Below are 27,691 nucleotides of genomic sequence, written 5' to 3'. Positions count from 1 at the left end.
AACTCCTAAACGTGATTTATCAACTTTCTTAAAATAGACTTTGAAGAAGTGACTTCCAGATTAGTGAGAAGACAGCAAAAATAAACAGCAAAGAGTGGTTTCAATAGTGACGATCTCATTAAGCTGCCCATTTCCAAATTTAGCCCTTAGGCAGTTTTTTTTAATTAAAAAATATTTTTAACCTGAATTCTTATTGGCTATGTGAAGTCTGGGTGGCTTTTGAATTCTTGGAAGCCATTCTCTTTTCTTCTGTAAATTTATGCTATCCTTTAACCACTTCAAAATAAATTAAAAACTGGAAAGACAGAAATTCAGCCAAGCTACAAGAGACTCCAATACTAATGTGAATCTGACTTGTGTTATGTAATTTCAACATGCATGTTTTCTTGTGTCTAACTGGCCTTCTGAGGTCCATGTTTTGCTGTTCCATTTAGTAATGGTGGAAGAGCCGTTATTCTGATCAAGAATACTTAGAAAGCAGCAATGCAATTCCTTTTTCTGAGTTACTGTTAGGAAGAAGAATGTGGCTAATGTAATTAATCAGTCTTTTGAGACCAAATGGCTGGTTACCTGGCTTCAAAATATATTCTAGCTTTGAAAATAGAGAGATGTTGGCTGAATCAAAATGGTGGCACAGCACTTTTGGCTACTTCAGAAGACCAAATGCAAACAGCTTGCTCTGAATGCAAAACAGCCAAACCCAGGGGAGAAAGCACTACTCCAAGCACCGCGGAGACACCATCACCGCCTCACTGGTGTACTCACAATCAGATGACCCGGTGTGAGCGTGAGAGTGTGTCAGTGAATGTGTTGAGTGGATGAGGGTTGGGTCTGGAGACAAAACAGCTTCAAAGTTCAGGCAGGGAAGGCCCGGCTTGGCGCTGGATCCACCCGGCTGAGTAATCTCATTCTCCTCAGATGCCTTCTGGTTTTCAGCTGTCTTGGGTTTCTTCCTGAAAATAAACAAAGGGCCCTTTGAAGGAACTGACTGCATATTTGGGAAAAGGCATTTTTAGAATCTGTTAAAGATAACTTGATTTTTTTTTTTCTGAAGGGGGATGGGAGGGAGTCCAGTATGTCCCTTGTTTTAAAACAAGCTGATTCTTGTTTCTTTCCCTCCAGTAATGGCCTAACTGGGAACACATGAAAGCATATGGGCCAAGCAAACAGCACCACATTTGGACTCTGTTGGCTGTATAAAAAGACCCTGTCCCAGAACTTTAGACAGCTTGAGCTACGTATGGCTGACATTATCCAAGAAAGCATCCTTTCCCCCCCTTAAGAGTTTTAACATGGTCTGGAAAAATACTAGTGGAGGTTTACCGTTCTAGCATTTGTCAGGAAGCTTAGACACAGGACCCGTGGAGTAATGGGAGGAGCACTGGACTGGGAGTCAGGAGACTTGAGCTATGGTACTAGCTGTGCCTCTAACTTGCTGTGTGGCCTTGGGCACCTCACTTCACCTCTCTGGGCTTCAGTTTCCTCATCTGTAAAATAAAGGGCTTGGATTAGAAGGCCTTAAAGGTCCCTTCCAGCTTTAAATTTCTATTCAGGAACCCATTATGGAACATTCGACTTTCTTAATGTTTAATTAGAATTCATTTTAAGTCAATACATAATTTCAAGTCACAATCTGAACTCAGCGGTCTGTACAGATGAGAGGGGTAGTGATGAAGATTGTTGTTAAAACAGAAAGTGAAAAGTGACCAGAAGAGCTTAGGTTCCAGTAGGTGGAGAGGGAAGGTGTCACATAGAAACTCTTGGCCCTAATTTTTTACTCATCCTATGCTTCAGATTCTCAATGTTTTTTTGATTTAATGTATGCTCCTGGAGTTCAGGAGTTTAACTGTGTGTTTGCTGTGGGACGAAGAGATAGGTGAAGGGAATCAAAAGAGACCATGACTAATTGTTATTTGGGGTCAGGAGTAGAAAGTCAAATGACTCTTCTATCACTTAGCTCAGGACTCCTCTCCCCAGGACAATACAATTGATGTTAAATTAATAAATTAGTTTGTAATACATGTACACTAGACTGAGATTACTAGTCCCTGACAGGTCCCCAGTTTCTTAGATTTTGTGTCTTTTCCTGTCACTGTGCGGACAGTAACCAGATAAAGGTTATTTTTGTTTTTCTTTTTGCAGTGTTGGGGACTGAACCAGAGCCTTCCACATGTGAGTCAAATGCTCTACTACTGAGCTATATACCCCAAGCCCTAGAACGCCTTTTCTTTTCTTTCTTTCTTTTTTAAAAAGAAGATTATATGTGGTACGTAATTTGTTGTAAGTAGATTTGTTTCCATGCTTCTCTTGTTTCTGTGGGCATGGCTTTGGACTTGGTATACAGACTATTTCATATTGAAATTTGTTGTACTGGGTAGTTAAATCTGCCCTCGCAGAATATGGTGTTATGATTAGTATGCTGTGTTTTTAGTCCAACAGGTTGTGAAATCAAATCTGTTTCTTCAGAGGGCAGAAGGCAGAAATAGCATGGTAAAGATGAGAATAGAGGGGGAAGCTTTTTCAGTAAGGAGAAAGTCAATATAAGACAAACTGTAAAATTACAAATCTCACCCATTGTTTGCTGAGTGGGTACTATGGGACTAACCCCCAAATCTTGTGTGTACCCAAGGAATTGGCAGTCTGGTTTTCAGTGGAAGAAAGTATCCAAGATCAAAGTCTCCAAAGTCCAATTCCTCTTCTCCATGAAAACGAATGCTTCCTCTAGCATTATTATCTCTTTGCCTCACTGTGGTCTGTTTGTCAGGTTGGAAAACTCAGGCTCATTATATACCTTTATCAGCCTTAAAGCCATCATCACCACCGAATTCTGACAATCGGTTTCCTTCATGGTTTTCACATCTGTGATTCTTTTCCAATTCCATTGCAACTGCCTTATCACTTTTTTGTTGTTTTTGTGTTTTGGTATCAGGGATAGAACCCAAGGGCACCTTACCACTGAGCCACATTCTCAGCCTTGTTTTTATTTTTTATTTTGAGATGGAATCTTAGTAAGTTGCTTAGGGCCTCAATAATATTGCTGAGACTAGCCTTGAACTTGCAATCCTCCTGTCTCAGCCTCCCGAATTACTGTGACTACAGTTGTGCACCCCCATGCCCAGCTTGTCTTACCACTTTTTAAAATCTGTGTGATTGTTTACCAGCTGGCTTCCTATCCTCTGATTCCTCTAGTCCTGTTCTTTGCATTCACTAAAGCTGAGATGACTGTGTTAGCTGGACACTTGAGGTCAGTTCCTTAGCTGCTCCTACTTATCTCACACATCCTGTATGTGGGCCACACTGGACTTTCCAAAGTCCTTACCATTCCCAGAAAGTCATGGAATCTGTATTCTTGGCTTTACATCCTTACTCAAGTAATTTTTATTGCTCTGATTACCCCTTATTCATCTCTGCCTATTGAAATCAAACTTATTCTTTACACTTATGCTTTCCATCTTGGATATTGTCTTGATTCCTCTTCACAAGACAGGAACTTCTCTCCATTTCTTTCTCTAAAATCTTCAGTTTTTACTAATCTTATTTTACTCACCCAATTTTATTTCAATAATGGCTATTTATGTGCTTATTCCTTCTATGAGACAGTAACTTCTCTAAGGGTAAGGAAATATTTGTTATTTTTATATTCCCTGTGTTCATCTACTTTTCGCTTCTTCTTTCCCTCACATATTCAGTTTACAAATATTTACTATGTGCTTATGATGTGCCAGCACGGGTTAGGGAAGTGAGCCTGGCTCCTGTCCTCCCAGAGTTTACTGTCTAGTCTATTCTGTTAAGCAGAGTAGCTTATATAAAGCTGTCACTCAAGAATTGTTTGTTGATGGAAAGAAATGAAGCTGAAATCAAAGTGTATTTGAGAACAGTCACAGTCTGAATCACAATTAAGTTTCTACCTCTTTATGCAGCAGTGAAATCTACCTTGATGGGCTGCTTTTCCTTTGAATCCATGAAGGGCATTTAATAAGAAGGGGACCATTTTGCTTAGCAGAACAAGGCTGGTCCTCATGTTTCTTTTAAATATAGCGAAGAAACACCAATGACAAATATCACCTAGCAGAAAAAGTTTATCTCTGATGCTTACTGATAAGGCATTCACTAGTTTAATATGAGTGGTTCAGAAAATTAAGGACACCCTCTTTCAAACATGAGTACATGCCCAAACCACCAACATTATCCTTTATTTTTTGCATTGTAGAAACTGTATTGTTCTTCATGTCAAAATTCTTTGCTTCCTGTCCTAGATTTGATTCTGCTTCCTACCTGACACCCTGCACCACACCCTGTTTGTCATCTCAGGGGTCACCTCTGGAGACCATTCTTGGCACAAAGACATTGGAGCCACCCCTAGAAACAGTAACTGCAGAAAACCAACCTTTTTGGCTCACTCCCTCATTTGCCTAATGTCACATTTCTTATCCTTTTACACCAGCCTGCTTTCCAACTGCACAAATAACAGTCCTTAACTTCCCATCTCATTCTCTCTCAAGAGTTCATTTGGATTCCTGTTTTTGGAGTTGAGAAACAGTAAAATGCAGCACCAGTTTATGTCTGACACACAGATGATGTTATTTGGCCCATTTTTTGCAGTTCATAGTTTTTTTTTTTTTTTTAAGGAGGAAAGAGCAAGTTTTGTTGTAATTAATTGAAAATACCTTGTTTGGTTTTGGTAAAAGAATTCTATAAACATGGCCCATCTGAGGCCAGACTCCACAAGCCTCTGCTGCTGTGCACTATTCCCTGGCGCCTGCAGAGGGCAGCAGCGCACTGGCCCACTCCAGGCAGCACTTGAGAGGGGCGAACTCCCTACCAGAACCTTCCTCCTGGTCACCATGCCAAAGGTTGGTTTGCCAAGCTCTGGCCTCTCAGGCTCTTTCTTTCTTTTCAGTTTTCATTCTCTATTTCTCTCTCTCTCTCTCTCTCTCTCTCTCTCTCTCTCTCTCTCTCTCTCTCTCTCCCTTTCTCTTTTAAAATTATACACTCTGATGAAGTCGCCCTTCAACCGGAAAATGAAAGCTCCAATGAAAAAGTTAGAGAAGCCAACAACAACAAAGAAAGAAACCAGGGAAAAGGGGAAAGGGGACTGGCGAGGGGGAAGGACTTAAGGAGAAGAAAAGGGCAGATGTTTCGTAAATATATGCAAAGCAAAACTGGGTGTACCCTGAACACTTCCACAGAGGAACAGACCAATCATTGTGCACTTCCTCCCGCCACACTGATGGAGCTCTGCATTCAAAAAAGAAAAAAAAAGTGTGGCCACAGGCACCGCCTTTCAACGGTCAGTTCTGACATTCTGACTGAACATCTCCCAATTGTCCACAGAGAACAAAAACATTTTCATCTCCCCACTGCGAACATTTCTGTTATTAAAAAAAAAAAAAAAGGGCTTGCTTCAAGAACTGGGAAGGCACTTTAAGGTGACTGGCAGCTGAGTTAGCCAGAAGAACCTTCTGGTTTTTAACTCTCCTTGTGCTGGCCCCAGCAACAAGTTTTGGGCTGAAACATAGCAGTGAGTAAGGCTGTGGAGGATGTTGGCTCTTTCCTAACGAGACATATTGTATGTGGAAAGAAATATGCATTAAAACATATGGATGAGATGGTAGGTATTAAGCATGTTATATGCATGGAAATTAACCAGATCGGTGGCATTTGATGTATATATTTCACACTCCTTTGCACATATTGCACACATACAGTGATGGCAATGCTTTCTGCAACATATGGAAAAATAAATATTTTATCTGTGTGAGCTCTTATCAGTCTCCAGGGTCTGTTGAAAGGAGAGTGCTCTCTTCTATCTCCCTCTCCCAATTTTCTCCCTTCACTGACTGGGCTCCCACCCTCTCCTGCACATTAACATGCTTTCCACTTATCAGCCTGGTTGGATAGGAAAGAATTAGTCAGAACCTCCTTTTGATAAATAATTACTCAGTCATTGGATCAGGATAATTTTGAACAGTGACGCTTCCCCCACCCTTTTGGAGTGGGAACCATTTTCCTACAATACTCCATGGTAGTATGAGAAGCTTAGTTGAGCATCTGGACATGGAAAAAGGGGAGGTGGTGACAAAGCATCCCAGCCAGAGAAGGGGGGGTGCGTTACAGAACTGAGCTCTACTACCTAATAGCTGTGTGTCTTAGGCAGTTTGCTCTGTATCTCTGAGCCCCATTTTCCTCATCTGTGAAATGGGAACAATAATACTTCCTTCCTTCTGTCATGAGGAATAAATGAGATCAGCTCTGTAAAGTGATCAGCATAGTGTAGACACTGAGGAAGTACTCAATAATGGTATCTTCTTTCAGAGTACTACTTTTCTGTTTTCAGCATATTAGCTATATAATAGGAAATTTTCTTTATCTTAGTAATCTTTTTAATATTTAGAATTGGGGTGGAGACAAGTGGGTTGTTATTGTAGCAAAGGCAGAAAGAATGTGAGGATAAGTGATCTCATCTTCCACACTTTGATCTCTCTGCAGCTCCCTCCCGATGCCCTGCTGTTCACATGTTTGTCATTGCTGTGGCTGTCCCAAGAGCTCCTTGAAGTTGAGGGTCAAGCAAGCTATACTTGGCCTACAGAAGCTCATCAAGCCTAAACACTGCAATCCATTCATCGAAACCAACCTGCGGCCTCTTGTCTCTCGTGTTTTCTTACAATTTATCCTTTCACTCCTTGGCCCAGTGTTCTCATATCAGTTTAAAATGTTTTCATGATTAAAGCTTTTTTTTTTTTTTTTTAGTCTTGGCAAGGCTGGTTTATAGTGTTTTTCAGTGCATTCTCCCTCACTGTATCAGTCAGAATTAGATGGCACATGCAAAAGTTTTAACCTAAGAGAGTTTAACAAAAGGATTTATACAGTGGTGGAGATGAGGTCAAGGGACCTTCAAGTACCACGGACTGGCAACCATGAAGAGTTGTGAATTTAAATAATTTCAGCTCTAGGAGTGAGGGAAAAGATAGGGTTTTCTACGACTAGTCAGAATTGAAGTTGGGAAGGAGGGTGGAATCAATAAACACTTGACCTTTCTCCTTCTATGCTCACATCTTTTGCTGCTGTCTCTTTTTTTGCCAAATTCAAAGTGAAGACAAAAGACCAGAGAGGCTGGCTGAGTTGGTCCAGAGAAGTTTCCTGGGCCATGTGTCAGGGAGAGAATCATTCTGGGGTTGGGGTGGGGTGGGGTGGGGGAGTAGGCAAAACTCATTAACGTACTTATTCTTTCCCTTTTCCATTTCTTTCACTCTTTACTCTCAACTTTCTGGAAGGAAAGAACAAAATAAAAATAAAATTAGTTATCTCTTAGCTTCCATGAGTAATATTGTCTATTTGCCATTTATAAATCAAGAAAATTGAATGTAAGCTTATGAGAATGGGAATTTTTATTTTGCTTGCTACCATATTCCTCATCCTAGAACAGTGCCTAGCACATAGTAAATGCTCAGTAAGTTTTAGTCATTGAGTGACTATACTCTCCTCTGCTGTGCCTGACACTATATAATTATTTCATTTAATAATCACAACAGTCTGGGTAAGTAGGTAGAACCCCTGAGCAGGCAGTGAGATAAAATCAAACACTTGCTCTTACCCCTACCCTCAGGCCTTGAAACAGGCCTGGAACATTGTCAACCCACAGGAAGGGACATACTCTTGCAAACAGTTCACATTTTTATACTTTCCCCACCTTATTGATTTGCCTTGTATAGCAAGTCCCTATACATTTCATTAAGTTTTCTCTCTTATGTGTAAGGAAGCTTGGTTTCTGAATAACAGAGACAATCTGTCCATTTTCTATACCCAAGAAGCCAAGGCAGGCACTGGAATTGCACAGGTGAAATACTTCCTAGGCAGAAGCTGATGCTCACTTGAGGGCTTCCCTGAAGATTTCCAAGATCCTGATTCCTATGTCAGGATCTTGGTTGCTCTGCAGCACCAGAAGGAAGGAGTGTTAAGGACTCTTGCCTCCCAAAGGACACAAAAGGACTGAAACCAGTTTGCTTCCTGGTATGGCTATCCTAATGTACCAGTATTGTTACTGTGGAACAAAGAAAAGCACAAGAAACTATTCAGATGTGAAAATTTCTAAGGTACTTCTCACACTTGAACTTCAGGATGAATGATGGTAACATACAAGTAAATTCCTTGTGATGTATGGACTAAAGAAACTAGGTTTGTTTTTTTTTTTTGTATTGGGGATTGAACTCAGGGGCAGTCAACCACTGAGCCACATCCCCAGCCCTATTTTGTATTTTATTTAGACACAGGTTCTCACTGAGTTGCTTAGTGCCTTGCTAAATCGCTGAGGCCTGCTTTGAACTCATGATCCTCCTGCTTCAGCCTCCAGAGCCATTGGGATTACAGGCATGCACTACCATGCCAAGGTGGAGAAACTAGTTTTGATCTTCTCTCATGTCTTTAGTTCCCAGTCCTTTGGATCCTGTTTATATCGCATAATACCCTGACAGTTACATCCCATCATGGCTTGGCAGGCCTGTCTATCACCTATACATCAGTTATCATCAATTACCCCCAGGAGACTGGAAGCATTAGGGATACAAAGCAACACAAAATTAAAAAACAAAAACAAACAAACAAACAACTTTGGCTTCATCCCTTTGGGTTCCATTTATGCCAGAATAGCTAAAAACATAAAAGATATGAATGTGAAAATCCTACCTGAAGCCTAAGAGGGATGTTAGTCTCCCAGGTTTAGCGTTTTCCAGTAACAGAGAAGTCTGTAAAACACCATCCCATTACCTGCCTCACATCATATAGGAAAATTTGTAAATACAATAACTAGAACAAGTTTTCATTTTTAAATGTATAATTAATTTGTTTTGCATGCATAACTAAATTCACATTTCTGGCTTAATACTTAGTGGAAAAAACACATATTCACCTGTTAGTTTTAGCAACGATTAATTGGCTATCAATCTTTGTCATTATTTTCCTATAAGTATTATATCTCCTACCTCAACTTATGTCTGCAACTTTTCTTTCAAGGGCTATATTTCTCCTACATAAATACAAGACATGGAAGGAACAAAACTAACTACACAGAGCCATGCACCCAGAAGGCTTGGAGATGTAGTAGAAGGAACCCAGAGCCCAGAGGGGAGGGCCTTAGCTCCCTATACTATCAGAGAGGCAACAGCATGAGATGCAGCTCAGACAACAGGTAGACATGGCAAGCAAAGCTGGCTCACAGATTTGGCCAGGGTGACATGAAATGACAAGCTTCCATGAGATTCAAGATTGGCACAGAAGGGTGATGAGAAGCAACAGTTTGGGAAGAACTTCCACCACTTTGGAAAACAGTGACCAAGGTGACCAAGCAGAACAGCATCAGTCCTTGCAAGGTGTGCTCAGATCTGGCTCTACACAGCCACCAGGCAAGGAGGGAAGGACGCTGCCCAGAGCATGCACTACAGGCTGGAAGCCGAGAACCACTGCAGGCACCTCAGGACTAAGGCTGATTGCTTTGTGACATCCAAGAGATGAAGCCATCTATAATTTCACCTGCTTTTACAAGTGTGTGTGTGTGTGTATGTGTGTGTGAGCATGTGTTTAAATTAAGCAAAGTAAACTAAGGAGGCTTTTATTGGAGGCATAATATACTCACAGTAGTTTCCAAATCAATGGTGTCACTCTTCAGGTAAATCACTCCAAGGCTTGGGCCTAGTGCTGATGTTCATTGGGGCAGGGAACAGAGAGCGGCTGCATCTAGCACAAACAACAAACAAACAAACAAGTTTGTTAAATGAACATGATGGTGATGTGGTCATTTACTTTGATGGAGTCAGAACTGTGGGACAGGGATGAGAGGCTAGTTCTGCATCTCTGCACCAGACAGTGCCAGGTCTGGGGATGGAGAACAGAGATGATGTCATATGGGACTCTGTATTCAGTGTTCTTTCCTGACTGCCCAAGCACTCTGAGACACCACAGCACCTGTCTGTGGCTCTGACCTGGAGTGGATGAAGTGGGGACAGTCTGCAACCTGGCCAAAGTTTATTCTCCTGATGCTGTCCCTGATTTACAATGGTTATTTGTTCATTTTTAATTGAAAAAAATATACATATTTATGGCATATAGCTTAATCTTTTGATATATGTCTACACTGTACAATGGCTAAATCAATCTAGTTAACATACACATTACCTCACATATATAACATTTTTATCATGAGACTACTTAAAATCTACTCTTCCAGCAATTTTGAAGTATACCATATTTCATTATTAATTATAGTCTACATGCTAAACAATAGATCTCTGAACTTATTCCTCCTGAAATTTTGTTGCCTTTTACCAATATCTGCCCAGCCTCTGTTAACCACCATTTTACTCTCTGCTTCAGTGAGTTCAATTGTTTTGGAGTGAATCATGTGGTATCTGCCTTTTTTTTCTTGGTTTATTTCACTTAACATGATGTTCCTTGGGTTCATCCAAGCTGTGGTGAAAAACAGCATTTCCTCCTTTTTAAAATTAAGCTAAATAATATTCCACTGTGTATGTACATCACATGCCTGGTATTTTTTACTCCCTCCCTCTCCATTGCTTAGTCATTATTCTACGCTCTGACCTGGTCATGTTCTGAGTTCTTGCCTTCCCTTTGTTCTCCCTTGCAAAGTTTTTATTTCCTTTCCTATCTTCTGGTTCTAAGGAGTTTAGCCTGAGAGGCTACTAAGTGACTATTGTCTGCTGCCTCAGGTCCCTGATCTTTTCGTAGGCCTGTCATTTTGGCCACATTGGGCTTCAGTGACCTTTGTGTTCCTGAAACTCTCTTCCTTATACAATGGGTGGGACACCTTATTATTTTGATTTTCCTCCTACAATTCAGGTTGTTCTGCCTCCAACACTGATTTGTTTTCCTTCTCCCATTCCCTTAATATCAACATTCCTTAAGATTCTTCATTCAGGCTTTGTTTGGTCCTGTCCTCCAGGATCTCAACAAGTGCTTCTCCATAGAGAGTGTCCACATTGCTATTTCTAGTTCTTGCTTGTCTGAAGAGTTTCAGACCCACATTTTACATAAGAGCTGGTTACTGGTACATTCATTTTTTTTGTTCATTCTGTGTTCATACAGCGTATATTAGACACCTGCAAAAGCTGAATAACTTCTAGTCTCTAATTTTGAGAAGCTTACATCACCATCAAATATTATATAGGTTCTTCCAATACAAGTCAAAAAAGTTTAGGACAGAATTCATTGCCTTTCTCTCAAAATTTGTTCTTTTGCTAGTCTTCTCATGTCGTGTCATTGGTCCCATTTTATCCATTTTCTTGGGACTACAATGGAGGCATCATTTTTAATTCCTCCTCCTCCTTCTCTCCCTCCCCGCCCCTCTCTCTCAATACACACACACACACACACACAAAATCAGTTGCCAAATCCTGTGACATTTTATTCTAGTCATTTCTTCAATACTTGTTTTCTATACCTAATACATATGTATCCCTTTGCTACCCACTACCATGACTTCAGTGAATTGCTCTTAACTGCCTTCATTTTTCCAATTTATCTTTACCTTTATCCCATCTTCACACTAGCATTACATTAATTTTCTAAAATACCAGTCTAAACACATTCTTCCTTTCCTCAAAATCCTCTTTGCTTGGCATTCAAGGCTGCTGTATGTATTCCCAACCTAATTTTCCATTCTTATCTCTGCAGTCCAATGATGGCCCACTCTTTTCCACCATGTTTGTGGCAACTTCTTTCATTTTCCAATGTCTATGAACATCTTCTTTATGGGCCATTTAAATGCCAATGACTTTAGGAAGCACTTCTCAAAGGGAAGTGCCCTTTTGAACACTTACATGTACCACTCCCTTTGCACATTCTATAAACTCTAATAATTATTTGTGTAATTTGAGTTCCCTTGAAAGCAGAGATAGTTTTTACTGTTTTCTGTTGGGGCTCAGTAAACTATATCCCAAAGTGAAGGCCTCCAAAGCAGCTGATGAAGCACAGTTTCCCTCTGAACCCCTCCTTTCTACCTGTCTCCTGCTCCTCTTTCTCCCCTGAGGCAAGCCACAAGAACTAGAGTTTCTCTTCTGCGAGGTAGATCATGGAAACCAGAATCCATTTTCCAAAAAAGCAAGCTATAAAGCCTAAAATTATTACCCTAAATTCCCCTGCCTTTGTGTCTTTGTCTTGGAGCTGGCCATAAAGAAATTTTCTGACCTACCTTGTCTGAGAGTAGATCATAAACCCCGAACTCAAGAGGGGTCCTGTCCATGCAGAGGAAGGACTGCTGCAAAGAAAAGCCAACAAGAATCTGAACAGACAGGCCTTGCTGGGTTTCTGCTCTCAATCTACTACCATTAGGTCATACCCCTTTGTCCAATCATATTCCTACACAGCTGTCTGTGCTTCCTTGAACCTAAGCATGAAAATGGACACCTTACCATGAGTCTTCACATCTTTAATCTGAAGGCTCCATGTCATGTTAAGACTATGATAAATTTCTTATGCTTTTTTCTTCTTAACCTGTCTTTTGCTATAGAGGTGTTGGCTATGTTGCTTTATGATGATTGGGATAGGAATCACTTTTCCCTGCTTCTATCATAGTACTCTGTAGTGTGCACGAGTTTGTGCCTAGCTGATGTCTGCTGAACTGAATTAGAAAGCAATAAAGAATCTTGCTTAGAGTCATGGAACCTAAGGATAAAATGGAGACACCTTAAAGCTCATCTACAACACCATCTTAATTTTGCAGATGAAGAGATTAAGGAAACAGGCTTGCTTAAGGCCATATTTTTAGTGGCTGAGCAAGGAAAACTAAAATAAAAGACAACATGTCCTAACTATCTATCAGTGTTTACTTGGCACCAACAGGTGGAGCAGACCATCAATAATGACAGGACCAGAGAGAGTGAGAGGTTTGGGTAAGTAACCTGCAACAATATATTAGCTACCAAGAAATAATTTTTTTTTCATTTATTTGCTTTGATAAACGGAATAGACATCTTTTTTTTAAAGAGAGAGAGAGAAGAGAAGAGAGAGGGAGAATTTTTTAATATTTATTTTTCAGTTTTTGGTGGACACATCATCTTTATTTTATTTTTATGTGGTGCTGAGGATTGAACCCAGTGCCCCACGCATGCCAGGCGAGCACGTTACCGCTTGAGCCACATCCCCATCCCAATAGACATCTTTTTATAGTTAAATAATGTCTTAAAAATGAGGGTGGGTTTAAAAAAACAAGGAAGCAAATTTTTCTAACATTACCAGCAGAAATAATTATGACAATATTGTAAATACCACTGGAGTGATAAACTCAGGCTGAACATCAGAATGAAATTTCTCATGCTTTGGAAAAGCTGTGGATTCAACTGCAGCTCTCAGAGAGAACAGGCTGCAATAATTCTATGGATAAAGTTGTTAGTTACTTAAAAACATAGAGGACTGGCAATCTTGCTATTTGTCACATTAATTAACACTTCGTTTCCCACCTAATTCTGCTCAATAGTCATGCTTTAGGTTTATTTGGATTTTTGCTTTTTATTTCCTTATTATACTAATTTCTGTAGAAATGTGCAGATGACTGCCCTCAGTCTATTCTCATTTTCTTGTCTTACTCTCTTCTTGCGATGGAAGAAACATTAATTGTTTAACCTCCTTTCTATCCTTTCTTCAAACAGAATCATTTTCTCTCACTTAAAGATGAAAAGCCCAACAGAACATGCCATGGGATAACAGTGTTCACCTGAGTGAGGAAAACTGACTCTTCCAGGGATCTCAGTCATTTTTACTTCCCAGAAAAGCTCCCCCTCCCCCTTAAATGCTAGCCTACAGTACAGACTTCATCTGCCTCTCCCAGGTGAGTGCTTGACTTGCTGTGCTCCTGGGGAAAACCCTGGTGGTATTAATCAAACTCTTTTTGGCCTGTGTGGTGGAGCCATGCTATGCATTGAGACATCCATTAAAGAGCAGCACCCCAGCAGCCACATAAACAGCAAACTGGGCTTCAGAGATCGTCATTGTTCTTTCTAACTCATCATGTAGCTGGAGATTATCAACATTTCGTCAGAACTTCCTTCTCTTCCCCCCACCCACCCCGTAAGTCCACTAAAATGATAAAGGGAATCACTGATCAATATGTCTAATACAGTATAATGAAATGTTTTCTAGCAACATACTAATCCTGTATGTAATTAGACAAGAGGACATTTTAAATATACCTAACATTTTATTTAACTTGTGCATTTTATAATTAGAGCCATACTCTTCCTGTCCTTTTAATCAAACACTTCTTTCTCGCCCCCCAGCCTGCTGCTATGATCTTACTTCCATTTTTGGCTAATTGTCACCTATCCTCACTTCTTATTTCTCCTCTTGCCTTAGTACCCACCTGAGGGTCTGTTAATCAGCGCTACTGTATTACTGCATGGTGTGGCATGTTTTATTGCTTAAAGGGTGGTTAGACTCTACAAAAGACCCAGTGGAAATGACTTCATGGGGTTTCATATTTATTTCCTTTTAATGACTTTCATATCCAATGTAGTCAGTTTTTAAGTCAAAAGATAATTTTGAGGGGCTGCTGGTGCCACAAATCCTCCCTGGAATCTGGAAATCCACATGTCCTCTCTGCCTCTTACATCATCACTGTAATAAAGAATCTGCTCTTGGAACCCAGCTGGCAAGTTGTTGGATGGTGTCAGAGACAGAACAGACAGAGGGTCACTTCTCTTCAGCCTGTTTCATTGTTGATGTCTCTGTAGATCTGTCCCGGAAGCCCTTAGAGAGCAGAGCTGTTGTGTAACACACCACCACATATCACTGTAAGGAACTTTCTGCAGAGGTCTTATTTCAGCATGGCCTTTCCCATTCCTTAGAAATTACACCAAATCATTCTACAATTAGAGGTTGCTTTCATGATTAAAGGCACACACACACATGCAAAAATAAAATAACAGTGACAATAATAGCTAACACTTATTTTTGCCTTAATTTTATCAGGGACCGCACTAGGTATCTTTATATATAAATATATTCTCATTTAATCCTCATAGCTATGCATATGTATTAATATTATGCCTATTGTATAGATAAAGAAGAGACTCTGAGCTCATATACCTTAATATTAGTAAGCAAGAGGATGGTGAGGCCAGATTCTAAACCCAGATCTTTCTGACTCTAAACCAGTGCTCTTTTTACTATATAGTAATAGTTTCAACATGGCGTGGGCACATTGCTAGTTCCCCCTGTGATCTCAGCACAAGGAAGATGCTTAGTTATTTCCATGATAGTTCAGAGCCACCGGGAGGATTTGGAAGCATACAGTTCAGGTGAAGGAACAGTTTCAGAAACTATAAATAAGTGTATTTCCTTCCTACTTCCTTTCGAAATGAAGACAAGAATGTCTTCTATCAATCTTAAACTCTAATAGGCAAATGAATCACTCAGGATTTCTGATTCAGCATGTCTGGGGTGGAGTCTGCAATTCTGCATTTATAACAGGCTCCCAGGTAATGCTAATGCTACTGGTCTGGGTACCACAGGTCTTAGGTCTGACACTCTCCTTCCTGTTGGGGGTTGTTTTTGAAGGAGGTGAAGCCAAATAACTTGGATAAAAGCTGACTGACATGACTGGCTTCTGATTCTGGGCCAGTTTGTCAGGTCATGAGACATTAAATAGAATTCAAGGAGTTTCTGGTTTTGAGCACATTGTGGGGTGGGGGAGTGTCTAGGTCCCCTTGGGTTCCCACCAATCTTTAGAAATTCAAAATGAAAATATCTCTAACATGCAAAGTTCCTATTTTTTACATTATTGTTATTTTTAACAATAATTATCTGGTAATAATTCAAATAACACCTTTCCTCTGAGAAATTCAATGAGCTTTACTAACCTTAATTGTCTAACAGCAATTCCCAGGTGTAGATAAAGCTTTCTCAAAGATCACAGTAAATTTAAAATTGTTCCACTTCCCTCATTTCTTTGCCCCAAATGTAGTGGCGAATTAGTGGTGAGGGGTTACTAATTGGCAAAGACCCTCCATCTCATAATTGGAGGCACAGGAGATTTCATAAAACAAGGGTAAATGCAAGAAACATTATCAGAGAGGTAGTTGTGGGGAATGCAATGTTGAGGGGGGAGGATGAAGTGTTAAAGGGAGTAAGACTAAGAAACGGGAAAATTACAGAACTAGTTAGATGACCTTAGACAAGTCATTTAACCTCAGTTTGGCTCAGCTTTTCCATCTGTAAAAAAGAGGAGGTAGTTTTTACAATTTTTGAGGTCCTTTAAAATTCTAGTAGTCCCCAGAGAAGAAAATTGTGGGCATTAAGTAGCTCATCAACCTGTTAAACCATTAAACCTGTTAAAGAAATCTATTTGACTTTTCACTTTTTAACTAATTACCTGAAACGAATTCCCAAGTCTCAATCACTAATCCCACCTCTGGTGAAACTGGTGAAAAACTATTTAAAATGAATAAGGCAGCAAATGCATCAAGACCAGACAAACTAATCAGGAACCCGATCTTCAGCTCTCTGATGCTGTAAGAACTGTTTCACTTTAAAATTTTTAGTTCCTTAATTAACCACTGGTTAATACCCGTGTCCAGAAGAAATACCTCTGCTGGCTTGAAGACCCCTGGGATGGCCCTGCCAACAGAAAGTGAAATCATCGTCCTACTGTTTGTCACAATAAATCTATGTTAATTTTCTCCATAGAGACCTCTTGATTCCTTTTTGACAATTCACAAACTCTGTTAATAAGAGTTGCACATCCCAAGAGCCTTAGCGTTTCAGGTACAGTTGATTCTTGCTTAAAATAAAAGATCTTGGGGACCAGGTGATAAACAATGCCATGATGATTTCTTGGTTTTAATGAACACCTGGGGATGGGACATGTCCAAGTCATTTTACACTGAAATCATCCCCTCCAGAAAGTCTGTCGAAGGTCCTGATTATAAGGTCACTTTATACTTTGTAATAAGGATTCCAACAGGAGTATGATTTATGGCCCAGTATATTATCTGGTATTATCAAAATTTTCTGTTCCTTGCTCTTTGCATTGGGTATGTGTCCTGGACTAAACATTCAGTTTGTGGCTAAATGGAACAACAGGTGTTGAGAAACATCGCAGTGGCGTTGCCCCTAAAACTAACTCAAAGTGAACATTATTTCCCTTTTCCTGATCGTATTGGCTCCACAGACATTTGGGCTGCCATTAGCTGAATGTTTGCTATGTGACAGACATTGTGCTTTTTCATCCATTGCTTAACTTTATTTCTTACAATTACACTTTGAAGGTAGAAATTATACTTCCATTTTATAGATGAGAAAACTGAAACTGCTTAGGAAACTGACATAGATCATGAAGCCAGAGGGTAGCAAAGGAGGGTTGAGGGCTGGGTTTTAATCACTATGCTCTAGCGCTTGACATGTACCTATCCTGAAATCACTAAGCCATTGACCTGCCTTCATTCTGTTCCTCTTCATTTGAGCTACTCACCATAGGCTTCTACCAAATTCTCCATCGCGACTATCTAATGCCTTCTTGAGCTTTTTTGTAATTTCTCAAAACCTTTAAGTTGGGTGCATGGCACATGACTGCAATCTTAGTGGTTTTGGGAGGCTGAGGCAGGAGGATCGAAAGTTCTAAGCTAGTCTTAGCAACTTGGTGAGACCCTGTCTCAAAAACAAAAAATAAAAATGGACTGGAGATGTGGCTCAGTGGTTAAGCCTCCCTGGGCTCAATCCTCAGTACAAAAAATAAAAGGCAAAGACAAAAAACCCTTCAACACTTGACCTATGTTTTCCTATTTACATTAATAATTTAATCCAAACCTCATTACTAGTTCTTTCGAACAGATCTTTAGCACTCTTTTTCTTTAGCTTCTACTTAGTCCTCATCCTCATTCTAAATTACTCTTCTCAGGCCTCACATTTGACCCCAAGTGTTTCATCCCCAGTTTGTAATTCACCTTCCCCAATGCCGAAGAAGCCTACTCATTTTTACTCTTTTTTTTTTTTTTTTACCCTGGTTGGCTTTCCCAGATATCTTGGTCCAGTCTGTCCTCAATAGCCCCTCAGATTTCATTTCTCCCCTTTCTATGTGCAGGGTTTTCTCTTAATTTCTTCAACTGTGAGTCTGTATTACCATTCTCCATTTACTTCTCTGCTCAGTACAAAACCCTACATGCATGCTATCTTGACCCTCACTTTTGCCCGTTGTTTCCAAGTGCAAGCCTGAGGTAGTTTTTCTTAGTATGTTCTACTTTTATCAAGTCCCATTTTCTATTTTCTTTTTTAGTTGATGAGCTTGCCTCCCACTTTAGTAAGAGAAACCTGTGCTATGCTGTGTGGTAAGCTTATTAGTTCTCATCTTCTTTAATAGCTCTGAATTTTCATAGTTCTGTTTCCTCAAGCAAGAGCTATACCTGCCCTACACTCCCTTTTCTTTCCCAAAGGCTATCTATTTCTGATCTTTAATCTTCCCTTGGCTTCCATCAGTGGCTCCTTCTCTGCAGTTGATGGCATGTCCATTCCTAATGGTACTAGCTTAATTATCACAACTTAGTTTAGTATCCTGTTTTCAACTCCTGACCTTCAAATTTCTTTCAGATGGTATATCTTAAATTGAGTTTTATAGGATACTAGAACTTTAAGCTGCATCTCAAAGTTCTCTGGTCAAGTAAACTTAAGAAATATTCCATACTGTACCTTCCTCTCTCAAACTTAAAATGCATATAAGGACTTTAAAGGTGCTGAAGACCTCATCGCTGTCCAAGTTTATTGGAATACAGACTCTTTCCCACCTCCCTTTTAATGGAATGATTATTAATCTTAGAACACACTGAGGGAAAAGATAGTTTTTAATGGCTCTCCCCTGGTTCCAAATTCTTTAGCCTGGGCATGCAAATTCACTGAATTTATTTTAGATAAGTCCTCTCAGATTTCCTTTCCATCAATACTCCATTTGGTCTAAGCCAGTTAACTTATAGGGTATCAGAAAGACTAAGTACATTTATATCTCTGAATTCCTAAACATACCATTTAGGTAGCTACTAAAACTTTAGGCCTTTATCACCTGCCCGCCCCTTACCTAGGGCTTTCTTCTCATTCAAGATCCATATGTAATAATGTAATAATGTATCTATTATAAAACTTTTCCTTGTGAATACTGTCTTGGCCTACATTGACCTCTGTCACTCATTTAGCACTTAGATAAATGGTTATCATTTAATACCTGTTTTGGTGAGAGCGTAAATCTGTTAGGGCACAGACCTTGTCTTATACATCCCAGAAATGCCGGTACTTAGTGAGTGTAGCCCTTTGTTAGGACCATCCATAGACAGAAATGGATGACACTGTAGCATAATAGATGAAAATTTTATTTCAGGGTTGGGAAGAGTGTTTAGAATTGCAAAAACTCAGGTGGAATGTCCACCGTTTTTTGGGGGAAAAAACACCACACACCCATCACTGTTACCACCCCCATGAATGCTATCATGTATTTCTAAGCTTTCAGAAAAATGCTTGACCTGGAAGATCAAAGGCAGTTCTGCCCTTGGGTGAACTTAAGAATCTTCATTAGTTGACAAAAAATGGGCAAAAGGGCAGAATAATCTAGGAACATCAAAGGACCCATGATAGGAACCACTGGAATAAATGTCTCTGCCCCAGTGATGAAATTCCCATCCACAATCATTAAATAGATGGTAACTGGATAGGGTCGGGGGGAAGCCATTCTCCTACACAAGGGAATCAGGCAGAGTTTTGTGTGGGGATCTGTTGCTTACTACCAGGCCTGGTATGTAGCAAACATCTGCAGAATGTGCTGCTGCCTTCCACCCGTATTCCAAACCTCTATCTCTTTGAATCAGTCTGGAGACACATCACATTTAATAAGTCAAGATAGCTCTCCATTAGCCACTTGCACAACATGAAATCCCCAAACAGCAAATTCCATCTTTTCCATAAAAATCTTTTATGCCATAACACAGAAGAGCAAGAGCAGGTTTTCTCAGGCTAGTGTGCAACGACTAGATGCTAAGGGGCTTTAAATTTTTCATATTAGATGTTATCTGAAGTTGGGACTTCCTAGGCTCTCTAATATTGAGTTTTTAGTGATATTAGGACTAGAAATTTAGACTATTGATACCTCGTAAGGGAGTATTATTATGTGCAAGAAAAGAGTATAGCTTTCTTCTTAAAACTACAGTAACAAATGACTTTTATATATTTTAGCAGAAGAGAAAATACATTTCACTGAAACAGTCTATGAGGTATATTACTATCCTCTGAGATAAAAAGAGGTATACAAACAAAAGAGTTAATTCAAAACTATTTTGTAAATGAGAATGTTTGCTTATATTTACCTTAAATAGATAGGAATTGTATTATGTAACATATGAAACTGTAGGATCATTTCAAAAATAAAATAAAGAAAAAATTGTGTGCCTGTCCTTAGTTAAAATTCAAAACAACATATCAGAATATTGATTATTAGTCATGATCAATAGGAAGTATTTTTAAAACTGCAACTTTTATTGCAGGAGATTACTGGCTTCATAATGCTAAATGGCTTAGATATTTTTCTGTCATATTTATACTTAGAGTTGTCTTTCTGGACAATTTACACATTTGAGAGTGAAAATGAAGAATAGTTTGCCTATTGGATGTGTGACAGGCTACTGGGGCATTGCTGCTGTTTTCTGAGAGTCACAGGCAGTTTTTGCAATAAAATATCTGAGTTTCTTCTTTTACTTTTATGTTCTGGGTGAAGTATGAGATTTCTGCATCTTGTTCTGGGATGTCCACCCTTGTAGGGACAGGGAGATAGTACTGGCAATGCTTTGCATTGGTTTAGACACTTGAAAAGTTATGCGGTATTTTCATGGACCCTCTCTAAAAATATGTTCTCCCCATCATGAATCACACAGAGAAGAAGCCTGGGGCCTAGGTGGGCCAGTCAGGGGGAGGAGAGGGCAGTTTAAGCTGGCCAGCTAATAAGAAGTAGAACTTAGTTTAAAACCAAGGTTTTCAGCAGAAAATTCTATTTCTTTTTAAAAAATGCCATGGTTGGGGCTAGGATTGTGGCTCAGAGGGAGAGTGCTTGCCTTGCACGCGTGAGGCACTGGGTTCCATCCTCAGCACCACATTTAAAAAAAAAAAAGCAAAAATATTGTGTCCACCTATAACTAAAAAATAAATATTTAAAAAAATGCCACGGTTGCCAAAAAGCTTTGTAGTAAATATGAGAAGCAGATCACTAGATAGTGAATCAAAAGGTCTGCCTTATCTTCCTGGCTCTGGGATGACCTAGCTGTGGTCAACTCACTAAATTTTCCAAGTCTTGTTTTTCTCACATATAAAATCATGGGCAAGCAATCTATGAATAGCATAATACCACCAAGCTGTAAAATCTGTCACCTGTAAATGGTATTGATAATAACGTGTGCTTTGCCTAGCTCATAAAGTGGTAAAGCTGAAGTAAGCTGATGCATGTGGAAATGCCTTGAATATTATGGAGCACTGAGTCAATGGAGGGATCAGGAAAATCTCAAGTGTGTGTGGGAGCTGACAGCCAGTCCACTTCCATTGGGGTTTTGGGAGAAGCTGTAATAAAGCTCTGGCACCAACTCAAATCTCACCCATCCTCTCCCAGCATGCTGCAAAGCATCACTTGAGGAAAGTTACTTGAGTGGCTGAGCCAAACACTCAAATTCTATCCTTTCTGAGTAAAATCACAGAAAATTCTGAGCCACAATGCAGGTGGCAATTGCTGTTCTTCCAGGTGTGTCTGAACACTGGAGAGACTCTAGGGAGAGAGGTCAGACATCCCTGCCCCTGAAGGCCAGCTTTCCCCTGTACACAGCTCCAGCCCATATGACTTCACCTGGAAGCCTCAGGAGACAGAAAAACCCAGAATTAGCAAGAGCCTCCTCTCCTGATAACTTAAGTGCTCTGATGGAAAGGCAGAGGGTATCTGGAGAACGGCTGTACCAAGTCGGCATTGATTTCTCCAGCCTTTGTCTGTGTCTGGTTTCTGTCTCGTTCAGAGGTGGTTACTGTTACTACAAGCAGCATGAATCATGTCTCTGTTAAAAAACAGAGCTTCAATTGTCTTACATAACCCCTGGTAACTGAATGTCTAATAATAGCAAGCCATTTCCAGGTAGGGAATCTGTCTACCTCCCAGACACACACACACTCTACTCTTAATGCCTCACCATAGAGTGTGGTAGACAGAGAGGATGCAGAGGGAGAAAGGGGCAGCACAATTGAATTTTCTGTATTTTAAAATGTATTGTACAATCATGCATCATAGGCTCTAATGTCCAATATGTTTGAACTAGTTTAATAAATGGTAAGAAACAAGTATTATTCTTTAAAGTATTTAAAACAGCAGAGAAGCGCAAACACTCCAGACACTTTCTCTGACACTTTACTACTGTATGAAAACCCAACCCAAAAGATAGAGGGGGTGGTCATTTCGCTGGATTGGATACTAGCATAGTGCCTAGATTTAATATTTGAAGGACTTTTTTTTCTTCCTTTTTTTTTGTTTGACCAGAGAGCATATTCCAAAGGTTCATGCTACAGTCATTACACAAAATTCCAGTCAACGAGAAGCAACTTAAAACATGACTGCAATGTCCCACTTGCAGGCTAATGTCAGGCACTGTTACCTGAGCCATTTCTTTGAGGGAGATGACTACATTTGTGCACATGTGTTTTTCCCATGAGTGTACTCTCTGACTTGGCATACCTGATGAGGCTTTTCATACACCCTCTCCACTCAGCCCTCTGTTAAGGTGATTACCAGAAAGCAAACTAATAGAAAAGGTTGAGCTATGCACAGTGGCGCATGTCTGTAACCCCACCAGCTTGGGAATCTGAGGCAGAAGGATTTTGAGTTCAAAGCCAGCCTCAGCAAATTAGAGAGGCCCTAAGCAACTCAGTGAGACCCTATCTCTAAATAAAATACAAAAAAGGGCTGGGGATGTGGCTCAGTGGTTAAGTGCCCCTGGTTTCAATGGCCAGTACTGGAAGGAAAAAAAAAAGGCTATAAAAGAACTAAAAAAAAAAAAAAATCAAAAGGTAAGTTTCTCTTTAAACCACTCATTTGATTGAAGAAAAAAAAAATAGGGAGTTCCATAGAAAAAAAAGGATAAGGAGGTGAGAAGAAGGAAAGGAGCAGGGAAGTGCTGAGAAGTAATATTGGCCAAATTACACTGTTATATTGTGTGCATGTACAAATGTGTAACAACATATCCCATCATTATGTATGACTATAATGCACAAAAAATGTGGAATAAAATAAATATATGTTACATAGTTAAAAAGTGTTTATGAGGAAAAAACTTAAATGTATAATATATATGCCTCCATTTCTTCATTGTCTCATCACATCCATCCTAAGTCCCTTGAAGACCATGTTTTTGAAAGTACTTTCCCAGGAGCCAAGTAGCTCTAGAAATCATGTAAATTAGATGGAAGGAGGGCTTTATGGAAAATTACAGATGGAGGTTACATCCTGCCACTCATTTGGGCAAGGACCACAGAAGGAAAACTTCCTTCGGTTTAGATTGTTCAGTAACATGAAACAGTGGACTAGACTAGTTCCAACCAAAGAATGTCCTAGGATACACCTACTCTGAGGACCCATACCTACATGCTATCCTACATGGTCCTCAATTGTTTAGGGATATAAGAAAGACCTGATGAGATAGATATATGTCAAAGTGATTGTGTGTTCCCTCAAAATAGAATTTACTCTATTCCTTTTGAAATACCCTCCAAATCCATAAGCAAAAGAGTTGTGATTAGGGAAGGAAACAGTAGAAAGAGAAAGAATAAATGAGAGAAGAGGAAGGAACAAAAAAATCCCAATGTCCTATTTTTTTTCTACCTGCAAACCTGGCTGGATTTGATCCCCAAACCTCTACTACTGTTCTCTGGTGGTCTTTGCTACATGATATATGGACATGACTTTTAAAGGAAATAAGTCCTTTAAAAGTCCCCTTCACCCCAACACACAAATGCAGAACATTAGGGATGGATCCTGGCCACTAAATTACCCTGCATCACAACAGGATCACAGGGGTGGAACATAGCTGTTGGGATTGGATTCTTCTGTTTATTTCATGTGCTTTATGAGTTAATTTGTTCTTAGAGCTGGTATACTGATGGACTAAATGTTTTAATAAAGACAGCCCTGAGATGCCACAGTTTTCTTTGTAAAAGGCTTTGTATGCCTTCTAACTACTGAGAATATATTGCTAAATGGTTTGTACTTATGGAAGAATAGGGGATTTGCCTCTTCCCCTTCTCTTGGCCTCAAAAACTAGGCTTCTTCTAAGCATCTTGGAGGTGATTATACCTACCTGGAACTTCAGAGCACTAGTCAGCCGAAGTTCCTTCACAGTTGTGTGTTTGGCACCTGAGCAAGGACTTGGTGGTTCAGACACATTTAAAATGTAAAAATGGGTTATTATGTTATTTTGCATTGCAATAATAAAGAGTATTTCTGGATTGTTGCTGACAAGTAGATCATAATAACCATATGTGGTACAACAAACCACATGATACTGTATCAGAAGCATGGAGTTAGTTTTTGAATGACCCAGATTTTTGTTGTTGTTGTTATTTTTTCCTGGCCCTTTCAAAAACCCCTTATTGAATGTCTATGGTCAGTGATGGACTTTTTATTCACAAAAGGGAGCTGGGCAATGCCATCCTCTCACCAAGTTCTTCCTTCTCTAACACTGAACAAAAAATATTAGTAAACACTAAGTGCAGCTGGTTTTGAACCTGGCAGGTGAGCAGTTTGTAGTAACTGGCCATACTGACAACAGAAGGAATTGGTGACATTGCTGGTGGTGAGAATGACTTCCTTATAAAGGCACAGCCCTTTAAAATATCTCAGGGAGGGCTGGGGATGTGGCTCAAGCGGTAGCGTGCTCGCCTGGCATGTGTGCGACCCGGGTTCGATCCTCAGCACCACATACAAACAAAGATGTTGTGTCTGCCAATAACTAAACAATAAATATTTTAAAAAAAATATCTCAGGGATCACTTGGAGGAAATGAGTAATTATGGTGTTACCCATTCATATGTTCCAACAAATGTCTGGAACTCTAGATACTAGAAAGTCAAATATTATTATACCATTATTATAGGTATTATAGGATTCATATAAAAAGAAAGCATTTTTGTTGATCTAGTGAGCTTCTCTGTATTTGTAGAATACTCAGGATACTTCTGAGTACCATCTTAATTTTTAGCATCATTTATAGGAATCCAGCAATTATAAAATAAACGTCACTCAAAAGCAATCAATTGAGAAGTCACTTGGTAATTAAGATGCAAAAGGAAGGAATAAGAAAAGTTAGAATTCTCTAAAATGATTATGGAGAAACTGATTACATAGTGGTTTTGCTGAAGGCACCTGATTATTGGTCGACAGAAGATCTGGATCTCTAGCTGTGTCTGCCAACTGCTGTGAGCCCTTAGGCAAGTCACAGAACTCATGCTGGATCTGATGGTTTTTAAGATTCTTTCCAGTTATAGCATTTGCTAATTCTAAAGTAAGAGACAAGGAAAGAGTGATTCTCCCTTTTTCTTGTTTTGTTGAACATTTGTTTTCCCCTGATTGGTGTCTATGTGGTTTGCATCAGGAGTTAAGTTTAGGGGCTCAAGAAGTCACAGAGTAAATATTCAGGTGACTTTTCCATGCATACGTGGGAAAATAAGAGGGGAATATTTTCCCTTTCTTTCATATTTCAATGTTTTTTCTTAAATCAGACTTATATATAAGATTCTGGCATCGATAAAGATCCCCTACCCCCAAAGGAGCTCACCCATGCTCATACAAGCTTATCTGATTGAGTTATTTATGTCCTGGCTATTTTTTCTCCTCAGACTTATTTATAAAATCACTGGTAAGCATAAAGCTACAAAAACAAAAACAAAATAAAACAGCTCTGTTTGAGTAATTTACTTCAGTTAAAGCAGTGTAAGAAAACATCCTAATGCTCAGGTGGAAAAAACCCTTTGAAAAATACTCATCTTAATGCTCTGGCAGGTATCTTAGAAAAGACTAAATGAAATGTTGTATTAGTGATAGTTTCATATGTTGTTACTGTTTTTCATTGCTGAAGTTGTGGCTCAGCGGTAGAGTACTTGCCTAGCAAGTGTGGGACCCTGGGTTCGATCCTCAGCACCACATAAAAATAAATAAATAAAATAAAGATATTGTATCCATCTGCAACTAAAAAATAAATATTAAAAAAAAAGTGGGCTACATATTGGCTTTATAATCTGGTGTGCAGACGTGGATCTTTTCTCCAGATAGCTCAAGCCAGTACTTCCTCAAAGCAAAGAAAGCCCAAAAGCCTGGGAAGCTAGCTTTACATAGACAAAGGGGCCACACAGAAAATCCATTACCTGGGGCTTATACCATATGCTGAACAGGCACTCGGGTTACCCACGACTTGCTCCTTTCCATCTCGCCCCTGCTTTTTTGCTGGTTTAATTCTTTTTACCTAAAATGACCTCTGTTTACTTGACTTTACTGCTCAAAACCTCATGGATTCACCTAGTGTAAGTCTCATTTCTAAGAAGTAATGTACACTGACCCAGTTTTGGACCCAGTGATAATTTTCATGTACAGCAAGTGACACTTAGTTCTTGTAGTAACTGGAGTCATTAAGACTACATATCTAAAAGTGCTCAGAGACCACCAGAAAGAGTGTCAAAGGTTGCAGAGACTTCATAAAAGAAAAAGTGCTAGCTTTAAGAGCAGGCTCAATATAGAAGTTGTGGTATGTAAGAAGAAAGTTGTGGTCTGTACAGAAAAGCTGTAGCCTTGTACTGAAGGGTTTGTTTTAGGATGGTCTTTTTTCAATGAAGGAAAAAGACTGTTTCTTAAAAGGAGTTGAGACATGGGTTGTCGTGACATACGGTGTCGTAAAGTTTGACCATATTAATTAAGGAGGTAAAATATTAAGATTTTAGTAGGGAGAATATGGGGCACAGTTACATGAAGCAAAGTCAGAGGTAAGCAATAATGAATCTAAATTTCACTCCTTCCAAGTTCTTCAAATAGAGTGTCCCTTGCAGTCTGATCATCCCACCATGCATTATCACAAACTCCAACAATGCCTAACTAGGCTTAAGTGAAGGGCCAGGATATATCCTGGTAGTAAAAGATGAAATGAAGCTCAGAAATGCTAGATGCTGCTATATATGTATATAATTTTATTTATGTGTATATTTATATATCAATATATACAAACATATACATTTGTATGATGTTTGGCAACCTCACTCATGGTATTCCTGTGAAGTAGGCATGTGGTAAACATAATTAGCCCATTAAACAGATGGTAGGGCTCTGGCATATCTCACCATATTCTAAAATGGTGGAGCTGTGAGCAGGGACTGAAGAGAGAGTGCAGTTTGATATGCGGCTAACTGCAAATCTCTGTGAATTGCTACTTTCCTAAAGACAATCTGGGTAGGCTGCATTTGGCTGAGAACTGGGGATAGTTTGGGAAGCTTTAAAAATATACAAAGGGACAACTTTTCACATTCATTCAGATATAGTATCTTCATTTTTACTTACTAGAGACATTTTTTGAAAAACAGCTTTTTATCTTAACTCATTTGTGTTCCAAGCAAACTTCCAAATTGCTGAGCAGATTAGGAAAAAAAAAAAAAA

The 27,691-nt window shown here is 39.5% G+C and overlaps 1 protein-coding gene across 50 annotated transcripts in view; it reads right to left on the bottom strand.

The window, feature by feature from the left end:
- Zbtb20 (zinc finger and BTB domain containing 20) overlaps window positions 1–27,691 on the bottom strand; it is a 795,965-nt gene that overhangs the window by 64,537 nt on the left and 703,737 nt on the right. For 22 of the 50 annotated variants that reach the window (XM_058572844.1, XM_058572843.1, XM_058572831.1 and 19 more), the window contains 3 exons: window positions 9,629–9,729; window positions 1,324–1,487; window positions 766–953 (listed from right to left, as the gene is read on the bottom strand). In XM_058572844.1, coding sequence (XP_058428827.1) covers window positions 766–953; window positions 1,324–1,334 — 199 coding nt within the window. In that variant the 5' untranslated portion in view covers window positions 1,335–1,487; window positions 9,629–9,729. Of the gene's footprint in view, window positions 1–765; window positions 954–1,322; window positions 1,488–8,682; window positions 8,742–9,627; window positions 9,730–12,199; window positions 12,266–27,691 lie in introns of those variants that run through there. The other 28 variants (XM_058572846.1, XM_058572845.1, XM_058572836.1 and 25 more) reach the window with 8 other exon arrangements.

Source organism: Marmota monax, unplaced genomic scaffold (assembly GCF_021218885.2).
Source record: "Marmota monax isolate L192 unplaced genomic scaffold, Marmota_monax_Labrador192_F-V1.1 WCK01_AAM20220418_F8-fsc00119, whole genome shotgun sequence".
Taxonomy (NCBI): domain Eukaryota; kingdom Metazoa; phylum Chordata; class Mammalia; order Rodentia; family Sciuridae; genus Marmota; species Marmota monax.
This window is presented reverse-complemented; position numbering and strand designations above follow the sequence as displayed.